Source organism: Glarea lozoyensis (genome assembly GCF_000409485.1).
Source record: "Glarea lozoyensis ATCC 20868 chromosome Unknown GLAREA3, whole genome shotgun sequence".
NCBI classification, from domain to species: Eukaryota; Fungi; Ascomycota; class Leotiomycetes; order Helotiales; family Helotiaceae; genus Glarea; species Glarea lozoyensis.
This window is the reverse complement of record NW_007360998.1, coordinates 3,515,662-3,532,140: the sequence shown is the minus strand read 5'-3', so window position 1 is coordinate 3,532,140 and position 16,479 is coordinate 3,515,662. Positions and strand designations below refer to the sequence as shown.

Sequence of the window (16,479 nt, the reverse complement as noted above, 5' to 3'; positions counted from 1 at the left end):
GAATCATTTTCTCTCGCGTATCGATTTTCAAAATTCTCTCCATCACAGTAAGTGACTCCTTGTCAACCTTTTGAACTGTTGTATGTTCTCGCACATTCATAAAATTCTGAAAATATTGTTTCCTGGGGTCAAATATTGATAGAACTATTTTCAAATTTATATTCGTCCGGTTACTTGTTCAATAACTAATAAGTTGCAGGCATAGTTCCCAATTTTCCACCATCACTCAACATAACACTGCCATTCAAAAAGGCGCCCGCGCGTCCTGCCATGTACAAAATCAATCCCGCCATGTCTTCGATACTCCCTGCTCTCTCCGCTGGCTGATAACTTCTACTGAACACGCCTTCCTCTGTCAAAGATTTCTTCGGATCAATGATATACTTCTTGAACAACACTTCTGCGATATCCGAGGGGAACAATCCCGCTGCAATAGCATTGAACCGGATCCCCCACGGGACGCAAAACGAAGAAAGCGACTTGATCAAACTTATGACTCCAGCTTTGGAACTCAGATATGCATATCCAGCTCTCGGGTGTCGGAGGAAAGAAGCCGTGGAAGCGGTCGCTATGACTTGTGATTTTCCGCCCGTGTACAAACCCTTTGGCTGTCTATTTCCGGCGTCCAGAAGCTCCATAAATGCTAAGACGGTGTAGTAGAGCGCACTACAATTGAGATCATACGTCGCAGTGAACTCCGAAATTGGAGTCGCCCAAGCATGTTGTACGAAGTCTGTGAGTGTGTATCGGGGCTTCAGATCTTCGAGCATGGGGCCGGACATGCCAGCGTTGGTCACTAGGAGATTGATGTAGCCTACTTCTGTGGCAACGAGATCGGCGATTCGTTTTAGGTCGGCTTGGCAGGTTACGTCTGCTGGGAGGGGGGTGATGACGCTGGTGCGCTTCTTAGAATATGAGATGGCAGATTGACGGGAAGGAAAACACTCACTCCGGATATTTCAAGGCCATCTCTTGGAGTTTGTCCAGGCGTCTCCCTACGATGTAAACCTTTGATGCACCGTTTTCTGCCAGGGCTGTGGCCATCATGGCACCGATACCTGGGACTCATCGTCAATTATGTGATCGAGAGAATAGATCATGTTCAAACCAGTCCCTCCGCCGGTAATTACAGCGATTAACCCATCTACTCGGAACAAATTGACGGCCGCTACTGAATCAGCCATGTTGGAGAATAATAGAGTGGCCTAGTAGTACGATGATTATCAAAGAAACTTTTCGATAAGTGTTCTGGATTTTTGATTGTGCACAGCGCTCATGTTCGATTATGGTTTCCATAGCTTATAGCACTCAAAAGATTCCCCCGAAGATGCCCACTGGAGACCATGCACCGAATTTAGATATCTGCGAAATTGGTATGTAATGCGGAGACCGATCATCGCAATGCTCTGTGAAAGATTCTGAAGGCGTTGGACGACCACGACTTTCGGCAGGCAAGGGCATTTCATACCTAGAATAAGCGAGCGCTTTCAGGGGGGATCTCTGAGGCCACGAGTTTTGTGGCGTCAAGGTTAAGCGGACGGAATTCGGTCTCCGCCCGCAGAGCGAACACTTCCCTCCCGTTCGACATCGATTCGACCTCTACACTGGCAGTTTCTTGTGTACGCAGACCGAGCATTCTCTGAGAAAGTCGGAGTAAGTCAGAGTTATGAAACTTTCCCTATTTGTCGCTGTGGCCGCGGCCTAGTGCCACTATTCCGAGCTGAGAGCTGCGGCTTGGGGAGTCGACGAATGTCAGCTTGCGGTATGCGGATTTGGAATCTGACTTGATGAAATTCCACAGGTAGGACCATGAACTCGACTTCATTCAAGAGGGCTTCCACCACCCTTCCCTATTATGCTTGTTTCTTCTCTCCCATATTTCTTCATCTAGGCATCTCTACTTGTGAAATATCACTACTTCCTCAATAAGAGGCTCAAAGTCATTTGGAGATTCTTCATTGACGAATACGATGTCTCAGAAAGTTCAACTTTTCCTGTTCGGTGACCAGACCTACGACTTTGCTTCAGACTTCAAGAAGCTGTTGCGAGAAGAGAACAATCCCATCTTAACAGCTTTTCTGAATCAGTCATGTTTCGCTATTCGCGCAGAGCTCAACCATTCGCTCCCTTTAAAGGAGCGTAAAGCATCATTTGCTCCGACCATTGCAGATCTCCTCCACAAATACCGCCAAGGTTCTCTGAGTCCAGCATTTCAGACGGCTTTATCATGCTGTTATCAATTGGCGAGCTTCATATCGTGAGAACAAATTCCTCTTAGTAGATGCTAGTTATACTAATATAAGAAGTCACTTCGGAGAAATTGGGAGATCGTATCCACAACCTCACGACACTTACATAATCGGCCTATGTACAGGTGCTCTGGCTGCCGCTGCAATAGGATCCTGTAGTACACTATCGGAGCTCCTCCCTGCCGCTGTTCAAACAGTGCAAGTTGCTTTTCGTCTTGGTCTTTGCGTTGTGGATGTTTGCTCCCGTATTGAGAGCCCTACTGGCGATGCTGCTCAATCTTGGTCTGCTGTCTTTCCCGGCCTTGGAACCTCAGAAGCTGCATCATTGATCAAGGATTTCAGTGAGTCAAAAGTAAATAGACTCATATCTTTGCCCTGGAAGCTCTACTAACTGATTTAGAATATCCCGAAAACTTCGCAACCATGGATTGGTGCCACGGCCGGAAAATCCACAACAATTAGCGCACCTCCATCCATTCTCCACCTTCTTTTGAGCTCTCCCTCATTTTCAACTCGTAAATCGAAGTCCATTCCTATCTACGTCCCGTCACACAACTCAAATTTATTTTCACTGAAGGATGTCGAGAAGATTCTAGATACAACCTCCGCGACGAACTGGGAAGGTTTCACCGCAAAAGTTCCCGTGATATCCAGTGCCAATGGCCAGCAGGCTTGGGTAGGAAACTTCAGAGGATTACTGGAGAAAGCCCTGTTTGATTGCTTACTGGAGCCTTTGAGATGGGATGCAGTGCTTTCCGAATCCCCTACGCTACTGGCCAAGGGAGTCACGGAGGTATCAATTATACCATTCGCAACTACTGCAGCAACAAGCCTCGCCTCAGCATTCAAATCCTCATTGCCAGTTACAATTAATGAACCGAATGCGACAAAAGTTCCCGTTGAAGCTCTACCCGGCGGTAAAGAGAAACTCGCCATCATTGGTATGTCGGGCAGGTTCCCAGAAGCACAATCTCCCGAAGCATTCTGGGATATTCTCTACAAAGGTCTTGATGTGTGCAAGAAGGTGCCATTGAAACGGTGGAATGTCGACACCCATGTTGATCCAAGCGGCAAAGCACACAACAAAGGTGCAACACCATGGGGATGTTGGCTTGACTTTGCTGGAGAATTCGACCCTCGATTTTTCAGTATCAGCCCGAAAGAAGCTCCACAAATGGACCCGGCACAGCGGATGGCCTTGATGGCCACTTTCGAAGCGATGGAATCCGCTGGTATGGTGCCAGGAACGACACCTTCAACGCAGCTTGATAGAGTTGGTGTCTTCCACGGTGTTACTAGCAACGACTGGATGGAAACGAATACTGCACAAGACATCGACACTTATTTTATTACCGGTGGTAATCGTGGGTTTATCCCTGGCCGAATCAACTTCTGCTTCGAGTTTTGTGGACCAAGTTTTACCAACGACACAGCTTGCTCGTCAAGTCTTGCTGCCATTCATTTAGCTTGCAACTCGCTTTGGAGAGGTGATTGTGATACTGCAGTCGCAGGAGGCACAAATATGATTTTTACTCCCGATGGTCACGCTGGTCTTGACAAGGGTTTCTTTTTATCCCGAACAGGCAACTGTAAGGCTTTCGATGATACCGCCGACGGCTACTGTCGAGCTGAAGGCGTGGGGACTGTCTTTATCAAAAGGCTGTCGGACGCTTTGGCCGACAAAGATCCGATTCTTGGTGTTATTCTCGATATTAAGACTAATCATTCTGCGTTGTCGGAGTCGATGACGAGACCCCACGTTGGTGCTCAAATCGACAATATGAATCACGTTCTGAATACCGCTTCTGTCGATCCGAAATCTCTGAGCTATATTGAAATGCACGGGACCGGCACTCAGTAAGTAACGTATATTCTTTGTCACATGGGTTTGTTGAATTCGGGAGCTTATCGTTTGTTGCATAACGAGATAACTCCAAACTAACTGATTGCAGAGTTGGAGATGCGGTCGAAATGGAATCTGTCTTGAGTGTCTTTGCACCAAACGAAGCCTTTCGTGGTATGGACTACCCACTATGGGTTGGCTCGGCGAAAGCGAATATCGGGCATGGCGAAGGTGTTTCCGGTGTTACCAGTCTCGCAAAAGTCCTGTTGATGATGAAACACGACATAATCCCACCTCACTGTGGTATCAAACCTGGAAACAAGATCAATCGCACGTTTCCTGATCTTGGTGCTCGGAATGTTCATATCGCTATGAAGCCCACACCTTGGAAACGGGGTGAGCAACCAAGAAGGGTTCTAATCAGCAATTTCAGTGCTGCTGGGGGCAATACTACGCTGGTGATGGAGGATGGGCCTATTCCTGAAGTCATTACGCAAACGGATTGTCGCTCAAGTCATATTGTCACAGTTTCTGGGCACGTTGCAAATTCTTTAAAGAAAAACCTCCAGTCGCTTCTCGAATACGTCACTGCAGAAGAAAAGAATGGTCTCTCACTCCCACAACTTTCCTGGACGTCCACAGCTCGCCGACTACATAAGATTCATCGTGTCAGTATCACTTGCTCATCTCTGACGGAATGTAAAGCCGGGCTTCAAGCCGCCATTATGGAAGGTCACGGTACTACGAGGTCAAAGACCAAGCCAGGTTTACTCTTTGCTTTTACTGGCCAGGGTTCACAGTATATGGGCATGGGCGGCACATTGTATGAGTCGTTCCCTCGCTTCCGAGCGTCCCTTCACCGATTCGATCAACTTTCCCAAAGCCTTGGTTTTGATTCATTCATTCATGTTTTCCAGTCTAAGGCGGGAGATATCGACCAGTTTCCCCCAGTTGTTGTACAGCTCGCGATATGTTCCTTGGAAATGGCGTTGGGCGAACTTCTCAAAAGTTTTGGTTTGGAGCCAACCCTTGTTGTCGGTCATAGCCTCGGAGAATATGCTGCACTCAACCGAGCCGGCGTACTATCGGTCTCTGACACTCTTTTCCTTGTGGGCAAGCGAGCAGAGCTGTTACAAAGCCGCTGCAATAGAGGTACCCATGCTATGTTGGCTGTCAAAGCTCCATCATCATCTTTTTCGGGCATCCTTGGCGACAAAAGGTACGACATCGCATGTATCAATGGGCCAGAGGATACTGTACTGAGTGGTTTGAATGATCAAATCGAGTTGATCCGAGCCGCTCTCTCGTCAAAGGGAATCAAATCTACGTTGCTCAAAGTCCCATTTGCATTCCACTCCGCTCAAGTCGACCCGATCCTTGAATCTTTCATCGAAATCGCTTCCTCCATAACATTTCACAAACCAAGGATTCCAATCTTGTGTCCATTGACCGGAGAAGTCATCGATAAAGCTGACATAATCACCCCTTCCTACCTCGCCAAACACTGCCGAGAAACTGTTAACATTGCTGCAGCTCTAAGATATGCCCTTGCTTCGAAACTTATCAATCAGGGTACCATAACTATCGAGGTTGGACCTCAGCCAACGGTTTGCGGAATGGTCACCAAGAGTCTTGGATCTTTCATGAAGACTTTACCAATACTTCACCGCACACAAAACCTTTGGAATAATTTAACATCCGCGCTAGGCACAGTCTATTCTAAAGGCCATGATATCGACTGGGTGGAGTACCACAGCGCGTTTCCAGCATCGCATAAAGTGCTCGATCTGCCAGCTTATGGATGGGATTTGAAAGAGTACTATATTCCTTACGAGGGTGATTGGTGTTTGCATAGACATAAAATTGAGTGTCACTGCGGGGATCTGAATGGGGTTACCAATCATACAGGGAAGGCTGTCGGTCTTTTGACGGATTGCAAGCAAAATGCCGGACTAGAGAATATGGTTGAGGCTCCCAAGGCTAAAATTGAGGTGGAGTACCCAGAAACCACTAATGTACACAAGCTCATCGAGGAGATCATGGAGCCTCTTGGTGGGACCTTGGTCTTTGAGACGGATATGAGCAGGGCCGACACGCAGAGTGTTGCCGCCGGCCATGTAAGTCTCCCTTCTCGTAGATCATATACAACGCACTCATTTTCTGACATTATTCCTCTAGGCGGTCAACAATATTGCACTCTGCACACCATCAGTGTACGCAGACATTGCTTTTGTCCTTGGTAAATACCTTATGAACCGCCTGAGACCTGGCTATCCAGGTATTATCGACGTTGCAGACCTAGTAGCAGAAAAGGCACTCGTTCCACACGGGAAAGGTCCTCAATTCCTCCGTACTAAATTCAGCGTCGCTTGGGCCCCCAAATCCGCTGGCGCTACAAAGAGTGCGGAGTGCGAATTCTGGTCAGCTAATGCGAGTGGTAAACTTACCATCAAACATGCTTGGTGTACAATCCGCTTTGAAGATACGACTCAGCTTGATTCTCTGAAGGCTCGTCTTCCTGAATTTAAGTCCAAGATCAGCCGTCTCCGAGACGGTTCGCGGAAAGGAGAATTTGTGAAGTACAATCGTACAGCAGGTTACAAGCTCATGTCGACTGTTGCAACTTTCCATCCCGATTACAAGCTACTCAACCATCTCGTTTTAGACGAGCCCACCCTAGAAGCATGTAGCAAACTCAATTTTTCCACCGTCAAACCCGGTGGGACTTTCGCCGCTCATCCTGCGTACGTGGATTCCATCACTCAAGTTGGTGGATTCTGTATGAATGGTAAGGATAGTACTGATCTCGAAACTCATGTATTTGTCAACCATGGGTGGCACAGTTTCCAGATCTACGAGGAGTTGAAGAATGATAGGGACTATGAGGTGTATGTGCAGATGAAACATGACAAGGGTGATCTCTACCATGGAGATACCATTGTTCTGGATGGAGATACTATTGTGGCTTTCTTCACAGGCGTTTCGGTAAGTTCTGATCGCGACCAATACTGACCTGTCGCTGATCTTTGGCTAGTTGCGATGTGTTCCCCGAAAAGCATTGAGAATGGTTCTCCAGCAAACTGTGGATAAAGCTTCTAGGGAGTTGGCAAAGACTGGAGCGGTTTCGGCAAATTCTACGACTAGTGTTAACCCTCTCAAATCTGCTCCAAGGGCAGTCAGCAAGATTATCGCTAAATCCAAGCCCCAAATCGTATCCGGAACAGCACTAGCACATACTACCAGTACTATCACAACTACTATACCTGCTCCAGTAAATATGAGCGGCGTTGCAGCTCCATCAGCACTGACATCTCCTCCGACACCAGTTGCCATACCACCAAAAAAACAAGAGCTCAGTCCTCAATTTGTCAATGCTTTAGCGATAATCGCTGAAGAGAGTGGTATCGCAGTCACGGACCTGACAGATGAGAGCAACTTTGCCGATATTGGAGTTGATTCCCTACTGTCAATGGTGATTGGTAGTAGATTCCGAGAAGAACTCAATTTGGAACTTGACGCCGATTTCTCGATCTTTGTGGATCTTCCGACTGTTAAAGATCTGAAGATATTTTTGCAGGGTAAAGATCAACCACTTTCGCCTGAGGAACAGCCAGACGCAGCACTTCCGATGGTCAAACCTTTGACAGAAGCTCCTTCGGTAGCCGCGACTTACACACCCGAGCCGGCATTTGAGCAGAAACCAGCAGATGTCCACGTGCTGTCAACTGTTGAAGAGTTACCTCCTCGTAAAATTGAAGGAAAGATTACACCAGCTCCAATAAATGGCACCACAAATACAGCTCTACGGATTATAGCTGACGAAAGTGGTATTGCTGTCTCGGACCTCAGCGACGACAGTAACTTTGCCGATATTGGAGTCGACTCCCTTCTCTCTAGTAAGCACTATTTAGTCATTCCTCTGCCAAAAGCTAACACTCCATAGTGGTAATCGGCTCCCGCTTCCGCGAAGAGCTGGGCCTAGAACTTGATGCCGATTTCTCCATTTTTGTTGATCTCCCGACAGTTGCACACCTCAAAAGTTTCCTCTCCGGCAACAGCTCCGATAGCGATTTATCCGAGTTTGAATCGAGTGGAGTCATCTCTCTAGACGAAAGCTCCGAATCCGAGCCAGAAGACCTTCTCGTTAAAGAAACCCAACCAACACGATCCGACTATTGTAAACCCACTAGCTCGGTGATTCTCCAAGGCATGCCCAAGACAGCCACAAAGACTCTCTTTCTCTTGCCAGACGGCAGTGGCTCCGCATCAAGCTACGTCTCAGTCCCAAAACTAAAAGGCAACTACGCAATCGTCGGTCTCAACTGCCCATACGCTCGCGACCCAGAGAACATGAACTGCACCCACACAGCTCTCATCAGCAGCTTCGTCAACGAGATCCGGCGGCGTCAGCAGAACGGGCCTTATTATCTCGGCGGCTGGTCCAGTGGGGGAGCTTTCGCATTCGTCTGTGCTGAAATGCTCGTTGCTCAAGGCGAAGAAGTTCACGGTCTGGTCATAATCGACGCGCCTGTGCCAACAATCATGGAACAACTCCCGACCTCATTCTACGAGTATACTGCTACCCTTGGACTTTTTGGCCAGACTGCTCCGCCCCCTTATCTTATCCCGCATTTCAGAGCCTCCGTCGATGTCATGATGACTTACAAGCCGCAGGTCTTGATAACTGAGAGAATGCCAAAGGTGGGCATCCTGTGGGCCACAGAAACTTTGATAGATGAGAAAGACGTGAGAGGGATGAAAAGTATGCATTTCATGGTTCATAAAAGAACCGACTTTGGACCGGATGGATGGGAGAGGGTATTGCCTGGTGCGGAGTTTTTGACGAGACGGGTAGAGGGCGCGAACCACTTTACATTAATGTCGAAGGCAAATATTAGATCTGTTAGTGTTATCATTGAGGATGTGTTGGCATAGTTAGTGTTTAAGATAGTAGTCTAATGCTTGATTTAGCTTTAAATAAAGCTTCTTATATTATATTGATATAAGAAGTAGAATCTTTTACTGTAATAAAATATAATAAAACCCTTCGGTTTATACAGTTTAGAGAAACCTCTCTGATAGTTTGATGTTAAAATTATATATAGTTATTGAGTGGCAATTAATCTATATGGTAAGTAGACTTGTTACAAAGTTGGACTACCTCGGACTTATTACCAAGTCTAAGATCAAGAGGAACAACAATTTTTCCCCGACGCACCGGCTCTACTGGTGATAGTAGTTATTTGATTAATAGGTACTTTTTGTAAATACGCATGACACATTAACTACGCTCCAACCTTGTCTCCCTTGAAAAAGGCGACCAATGTGATTTTCTCGTCTTGATTTTCTTTACTTGTTAGCTCAGAGTAGTTAGCAATTGTATAGTTCTCATTTGCCGTACATTCCTAAACAATTAAAGAATACAGCGGTAGCTCAGGATTTCTAACCGAAACATACAATTATCAATGCTCAAAAATATGCTCCTATAACATTTCATACGTATTTCTTCTTATGTAAATAGGTAATAATTAAAAGGAAATTTTGGCCACTACTTACTAATGCTCTCATACGCCAATCGTCCAATCAACGGCATACATGACATAATTTCCCGAAGATTCTGTCGTCTGTATATCACAATTAAATCATCAAATAGTGATTAATCACCACTTTACAAAGAAAGATGTTCGTCTGGAAATCAGTATTCTTCCTCGACATTGAATAACTTTAGGTGACCAAATTTTGTCCCACACAATGAAATCGGGGTTACGTCAGCCCTCTCCCGTCACATCAAATAACTCCGATTCATGCACGGTCGATTGCTACTTGGCAGTCGCGGTGGTTTGTCGGTGGCATATTTGTTTCCATAGTTTCTCGAGTACGTTTTCTGGGGAAGAAAAGATGGGGGATTGGTGCCCGCTGTTACCAAGCATTGTCTGAAAATTAAGCATCCCCATCTTCGGCGAGATTTAGGCCTAGCGACCTGTGGATCGAAACACAGTCTTGGCGAGAAATTCGCATTCACACTGGTTTACCACCCACAGAGTTAAGCCAGGTCTTACAGTTGTTGACCAGGGGTTATGGCAGTAGCGTTCCCCGCTATAAGCAGGTAGCATTTGGGAGACTCGGTTAACTAGGGCAGCGGGGGGCGGCTCGGTTAACGGACGTCTATATTTGCTCGTGTGGGTACTCCCAAGTCTAGATTTCTTCACTAGCAACAATAAAACATACAAGAAATCATATATCGAAACAATCTTCCCCAGTAAAATGTTTTCAAACCTGGTATCATATAAATTTTTTAACGTCACTTACATCATGACCCCTCATTCCAAGAAAGCCACCGCGTTTGTACGCGAAAACCTTAGTCACAGCTGTCAGACACGACTGCAGGATCTGGAAGGAGGGGAAGATGATTGTTCTTTCTATAAAATGACCGTAAGTATCATGTCATACTCAGGAAGCATGTCAGCAGTATTTGATACCTTGATACTCCGTCGATAGTAGCCAAACATGATTTCGTCCAACTCGCTATCGGTACTCTTGCTCTCTTCTGCGGTTAATGCGCAACTTTTCAATGGCCCTGTCAGACCTCCGGATGCATTTAGCTATGTCCAGCCAGCCGACACGGTCATCTTGACACAGTACAATAGCTCAGAACCCGTCTATCCATCTCGTGAGTGCAAGGTCTTTTTATTAGGACATTCTATGAAGCTGATTATTTCCAGCGCAGATTGTTGGTACCATAGGTTGGGAGGTTGCCTTGGAAAAAGCTCGCGCGTTTGTTGCGCAGCTTACTCCGGAAGAGAAAGCAGATATGGTGACCGGTCAACCAGGTCCATGTATTGGGAACATTGTTGGTATTCCCCGTCTCAACTTTAGTGGTCTATGCCTTCAGGATGGCCCGGCATCTCTCCGTATCGCAAACTACGCAAGTTCATTCCCATCAGGCGTGACTATTGCTTCATCTTGGGATAAGAAGATGCTATATGAGCGAGGTTTAGCTATGGGCCGCGAGTTCAAAGGAAAAGGTGCTCATGTTGCTTTGGCGTAAGTGCAAAAAACTACAATCATTCTCAGCTAAATTGTGAACTGATGATTGTACGTACATAGGCCTGTCGCTGGTCCACTTGGCCGATCTGCTTATTGTGGGCTCAATTGGGAAGGCTTTTCTCCAGATCCCTACTTGACCGGTATTGCTATGCAGGAATCGGTCTTAGGTTTACAAGATGCCGGAGTTCAGGCAACAGCAAAGCACTTCATTTTGAATGAGCAGGAGATTTTGCGCAACGCATTTTCTTTCCCCAACGGCTCTGTGCAGTATGAGGCGATCTCGTCGAATGTTGATGACAGAACTCTCCGTAGGTACTCCTACCTGCAGCTGCTCTTGTTTCAACCATAGATTAATAGCTAATACTACATAGATGAGCTCTATATGTGGCCTTTTGCAAACGCGATTCATTCTCATGCCGCAGCCGTCATGTGTTCATATCAGAGAATAAATGGCTCTTACGCCTGTCAAAATTCAAAAGTCCTAAATGGTTATCTGAAAACTGAGCTGGGCTTTCAGGGCTACGTTATGTCTGACTGGTTTGCTGTTCACTCTGGTGTTGCTTCTATCGAAGCCGGGCTGGACATGGATATGCCCGGGTTTACCCTTCCCTTCCTTCTAGGGAATGGACCGTACGAGTCCTTTTTGGGTACAAACGTCAGCAATGCAATCAGCAATGGTACAGTCGGCATGGATCGTCTGGATGACATGATTACCCGCATAATGACGCCTTATTATGCCCTTCACCAGGACGAGGACATTCCGCCAGTAGACCCGTCCAGTAGCCGCTTGAACTTTTTCACCCCTCGAAGATTGCTGTTTTTGGCAATGACGCAGGTGAAATTACTGAAGGCCCGATCAATCAGGATATTTTTGAGTTTGGTACGCTTGCAGTGGGAGGCGGCTCGGGTGCCGCTCAATTCAGCTACCTGATATCTCCTCTCCAAGCTATCAAAGAACGAGCTTTGGAGACTGGCGCGATTGTGGAAGCTTGGTTGAACAACACGTATGTTTCACAGGTTACAGAAACAGCCATCACCGGTGCTGGTGGTATTCTTTTGGCTAACACTCCGGATGTTTGCCTTGTATTCCTCAAGGGATGGGCTTCTGAAGGCGTCGATCGCGAAACACTCGACTTGGACTGGTCAGCCAACGAAGTTGTCGAAGCGGTTGCTGGAGCTTGCAATAATACCGTCGTGATCACTCACAGTTCTGGAATCAACGATTTGCCCTGGGCCGATCATCCTAACGTCACAGCTATTCTTGTCGCTCACTACCCTGGACAAGAGTCTGGAAACTCCATCGTTGATGTTCTTTACGGCGATGTGAATCCGTCTGGACATCTTCCATACACGATTGCTTTTAACGGCAGCGACTATAATAGTCCTGTCGTGACTTCCATTAATACGACTGGGTCGGATGATTGGCAGTCATATTTTACAGAGAGACTCGAGATTGATTATCGTTTTTTGACGCCCAAGATATTGATGTTCGCTATGAATTTGGGTTTGGCCTTTCGTATACTACTTTTGAGTTATTCAATCTCACTGTTCAGAGTACAAAAGCCGATGGTCAAATCACTTCCCACGCAGAAGAGCTCGAGACTCAACCTGGTGGAAATCCTGCCCTATGGGAAGTCATCTATACGGCAAATGTCGTGGTCTACAACACCGGCGATGTTCGCGGTAACGTTGTTCCTCAGCTTTATGTCTCATTCCCATCCAGCACCCCCGCCGGGACTCCCCTTCGTCAACTGCGCGGTTTCGAGAAGGTTGAGCTTACTTCTGGCCAGCGCGCGTCGGTTGATTTCGAACTCATGCGTCGCGATCTAAGTTATTGGGATATCAACTCCCAACAGTGGCTGATTCCTGAGGGTGAATTTACACTGCATGTTGGTCTCAGCAGCCGTGACTTGCACGGATCAACGGTATTTACCGCTGTTACGGTTGGAGCCCCTGGCAATTCAACAATTGTTGGAAGTGGTGGTGTTAATTCTACCACGAAATGATAGATCGCTGGTCGTATTGAGCGAGCTCAGCGACTTCTTTTGTTAGATGAAACGATGAAGGTTAGAAACTTTGTGTAGATCGACAGGAAACGTTAAACTATAAGGATATTATCTATACCACCAGAAAAATTTAGAATTCTAAAACTTTTACAAAGATTATAACAGAAACGTGAGACTAACTTTTGTACATCTCATTTCGTGTGAGAACATTATACATCACATATAATACATAGATTCCAGAAAGGAAAAGTCTTGTAGCTTAGAGCGCTTTTGCAGAACAATATTATACTATAGATATTAGCGCATATCGTACAATGGAACGAGAGCAAAATATTCAATCACTCATTGCTTTCGCCTTTCTTCCCTTGCATATAATCGAGTTCACATTTTAAATTTGAGTGCCCGACAATCTTGGAGTAGCACTATGGTCATGAGAGCCCAGGAGCTGAGAAATTCAGAGTATATTTGGCTATACCTTTGTCATGTGCATGAATGCAACAGAGATTATGTGGAGGCAAAATGTATCTCTACGAGTTGTCAAACTTTTTGTTGAACATTCTCGCTTAAACAGGGAGGAGGGGGGGGCGCTGGAGTTTTAAAAACATGTGGGGCTCACCTTAAAGCCGTCGATCAACGCCACGGCACTAATGCAACCTGCTGACAACCGCTAACCTTAAAAGTAGACATGGGACAAAGTCTGGAGGTTGTCATGCTAGGTATTCCATGCACATTACTTTGCACTAAACCATAGTGTCCCATAGGCCGTAGGTGAAAGGTTACTGTATAATTGACCAGTCTATCATTGACCCTTGATCACCGTACCGAGAACTTCAAAAATACGCATTCGTACCTCCGACATCAGAATGACCGATTCGTCGCCGAAAGATGGCTTGCAAATCATTCTGCAGACAATGCGCCATCAATCCGATGTGCAGAAAGCAGGGGAAGACTGGGCTGGTGTCACCCGCACAGATCAGAGGAGGATGCTGCAGAATCGTCTCAATCAGAGAGCCTATCGTCAGTAATTTGGCAGCTTCCATCACCCCAGCTATTATATCACAGGGCCAAATTATCTTACTGATTATTCAGGAAGAAAGCGGAGGGAAAAGAACTGCTCCGAATCAATTCTTGCAGCCTCAACCTGCACGACAACACCACCGGAAGAGCTGCAGAGCGAGCAAAATGCAGAATATAGAGTGGCTACACAGCTTCAACTAGTCCAGCAAATTACTAGTCAAGCTTATGAAGAATACTTGGGACATAACATCCGTCCGGAGCGACTCATCAGCGTATTACAGCTCAACGTCTTCGATGCCTTAACGGGTAACGCCGCAGCCCTCGGTCTGGGAATGCTCTGGTTGGTTTGTGATGCTGTTTCACCCCTTGGTCAGTACGGTTTCTGTTTAGCAGAGCATTCAAGTTCCCAGACTGCCATGTGCCCCAAAAGTCTGATTCCGACGGCATCACAAACTTCGGCACATCACCATCCTTGGGTTGACGTGTTGCCATGGCCTGAGCTACGAGACAAAATTCTTCTACTCTCAGCCAACGAGCTGATCGACGAGGACGAGCTGTGGTACGACATGGTAGAGTTCGATACGAAAAAGAGTTATGACAACGCTTCTTTGATCGTCTGGGGGAATCCGTGGGATCCGCGCGGCTGGGAGGTTAGTACTGGGTTTTTGCGCAAATGGGGCTGGCTTATCAAATGCTGTCCTGAAATTCTTGACGCCACAAACTACTGGCGCGCTCGAAGGGGTGAGAGACAGCTGAATTTTAAGTAGCTTTCTCTTGCTCAGCTGGTTGAGTCAATTTTACCCAAAAATGTATAACCTTAATGCACGACCTGGCTAATTTACTATATGATTACTGTTTAACTCTGACACACATGCTAAATTGTGCAAATCTACAAGCTTTTCCAGGATCGACATCCGAATATTTAGCATAAGATCACACGTGAGTTGACCATACTAATCTAATAAAACTACAGAGGCGTTCACTACACGCATGAAGCGCTTAGCCTGGACCATGGTTCTCATGAAGCCTCAACAGCCACATTTACTTAATATGATCAGCCAAGAAACCAAAACTAACTTCCTACCCTCGGATGTTCGCACTTTTACCAAAATTGTCTGCAGCGGTGATGCGGATGTTCGGCCAAACACTCATCGGACCGGACAATGGTATTCTCCGCCGCTTGATTATGGACGATTAAACTTAGTGATAGCGCTGAAGTTGCGCATAACTGGAAACCCAAGGAGATTCACGGCGGTCGAAGACATATTCGCTTCCGAGGGACGTGAGGCCATCAAATATAAAAGGTAAATCTCACCCCGAATTCTGACAGAGTAAATCACCCTATTCATTCTTTGATTCTTTCAAGCTGCTATTATAAGTATGCTACCCATCTATTTCCTGAAAAGTGGCTGACAATATTGGTAACTTAGCAAGGTCGCGATGTCAACTCAACAACAATCACTAAAAGACTGGGTCACCGAACTCAACGATACAATGTTCATCCAACCTGATGACGAGATCGCCCTCAAAACAGTCCACGAGCATGTTGCTCCAAGCTTAGTCGTCAAGTGCGTATAAACAATAAACTCCAAGTCTTTTCGGCGAGCACATCTGACGCTATTAGAATCAATCACGCTGTGTACACCTACGATCAGTTTCTTCCAGGACTCCAATACGCTCGCAACTCTGCAACATCAATTCAAGATTCATTCGATGTTATTCTTGATTGCGAGGATCCAGAAAAGGGGGATGGTGTTGTGGCTGTTTTGAGTAAGTGGACGACCAAAGAGAAGGCATCGGGTAAGGAGACGACAAAGACGAATGTTATTTTGTGGGAGGTTAAGGTTGTTGATGGCAAGAGAAAACTTACCGGGCAGACCGAGGTGGAGGTTGAGGGGAAATAAATCCGAGGCGAGGCTGTATATGGCAAGGAAGGACTTGGTGGTAGAGTGTGATGGTGATTGAGGAAAGCTACGCTTTCGCGAAGACACAAAAGTGACTCGTGATAATATCCATAGTATAGCCAATTAAAGCGCTCCAAACTCAAAGTAGAAAGGGACTTAATCTTGTGTTACGTAAATAAGACTGATAGAGTAATGTTCAACTGAAAACCTCGGTGGATGACGTATAGTCGGGAAGCATCAATGGTCGATGCATTTAGTGCCACCCAGGTAAGCTTACGGAAGCCGTATTTATTCTTTTCTAAATTAATAGAAACAAGTAAGAGACTTAGTGTTCCATCCAATTGCAACTCAAGCCATTTGAGATTTATCAAGCTCAGAGAACCCTCTAACACAGTAGCTGCCCACAAAATACC

General features: G+C 46.2%; 4 protein-coding genes across 4 annotated transcripts; 3 read left to right on the top strand and 1 right to left on the bottom strand.

Moving 5' to 3' along the window:
• Window positions 1-185: 185 nt before the first annotated feature.
• GLAREA_01151 (NAD(P)-binding Rossmann-fold containing protein) lies at window positions 186-1,184 on the bottom strand (the record flags this gene model as incomplete). Its single annotated transcript, XM_008085909.1, has 3 exons — window positions 186-894; window positions 950-1,058; window positions 1,109-1,184. The coding sequence occupies 3 exons, from the start codon at window positions 1,182-1,184 to the stop codon at window positions 186-188; spliced, it is 894 nt and encodes a 297-aa protein (XP_008084100.1).
• Window positions 1,185-1,970: 786 nt separating this feature from the next.
• GLAREA_01150 (Thiolase-like protein) lies at window positions 1,971-9,027 on the top strand (the record flags this gene model as incomplete). The annotated part of the gene is made up of 7 exons (XM_008085908.1): window positions 1,971-2,257; window positions 2,307-2,601; window positions 2,650-4,106; window positions 4,202-6,209; window positions 6,271-7,077; window positions 7,127-7,988; window positions 8,036-9,027. The coding sequence occupies 7 exons, from the start codon at window positions 1,971-1,973 to the stop codon at window positions 9,025-9,027; spliced, it is 6,708 nt and encodes a 2,235-aa protein (XP_008084099.1).
• A 1,491-nt stretch (window positions 9,028-10,518) lies between these two features.
• GLAREA_01149 ((Trans)glycosidase) lies at window positions 10,519-13,145 on the top strand (the record flags this gene model as incomplete). Its single annotated transcript, XM_008085907.1, has 7 exons — window positions 10,519-10,524; window positions 10,594-10,762; window positions 10,815-11,136; window positions 11,200-11,447; window positions 11,511-11,905; window positions 11,950-12,655; window positions 12,703-13,145. The coding sequence occupies 7 exons, from the start codon at window positions 10,519-10,521 to the stop codon at window positions 13,143-13,145; spliced, it is 2,289 nt and encodes a 762-aa protein (XP_008084098.1).
• Window positions 13,146-14,008: 863 nt separating this feature from the next.
• On the top strand, window positions 14,009-16,066 carry GLAREA_01148 (uncharacterized protein; the record flags this gene model as incomplete). Its single annotated transcript, XM_008085906.1, has 5 exons — window positions 14,009-14,162; window positions 14,235-14,903; window positions 15,136-15,466; window positions 15,593-15,730; window positions 15,787-16,066. 5 exons carry the CDS (start codon window positions 14,009-14,011, stop codon window positions 16,064-16,066), a joined length of 1,572 nt encoding a protein of 523 aa, XP_008084097.1.
• Window positions 16,067-16,479: the final 413 nt, after the last annotated feature.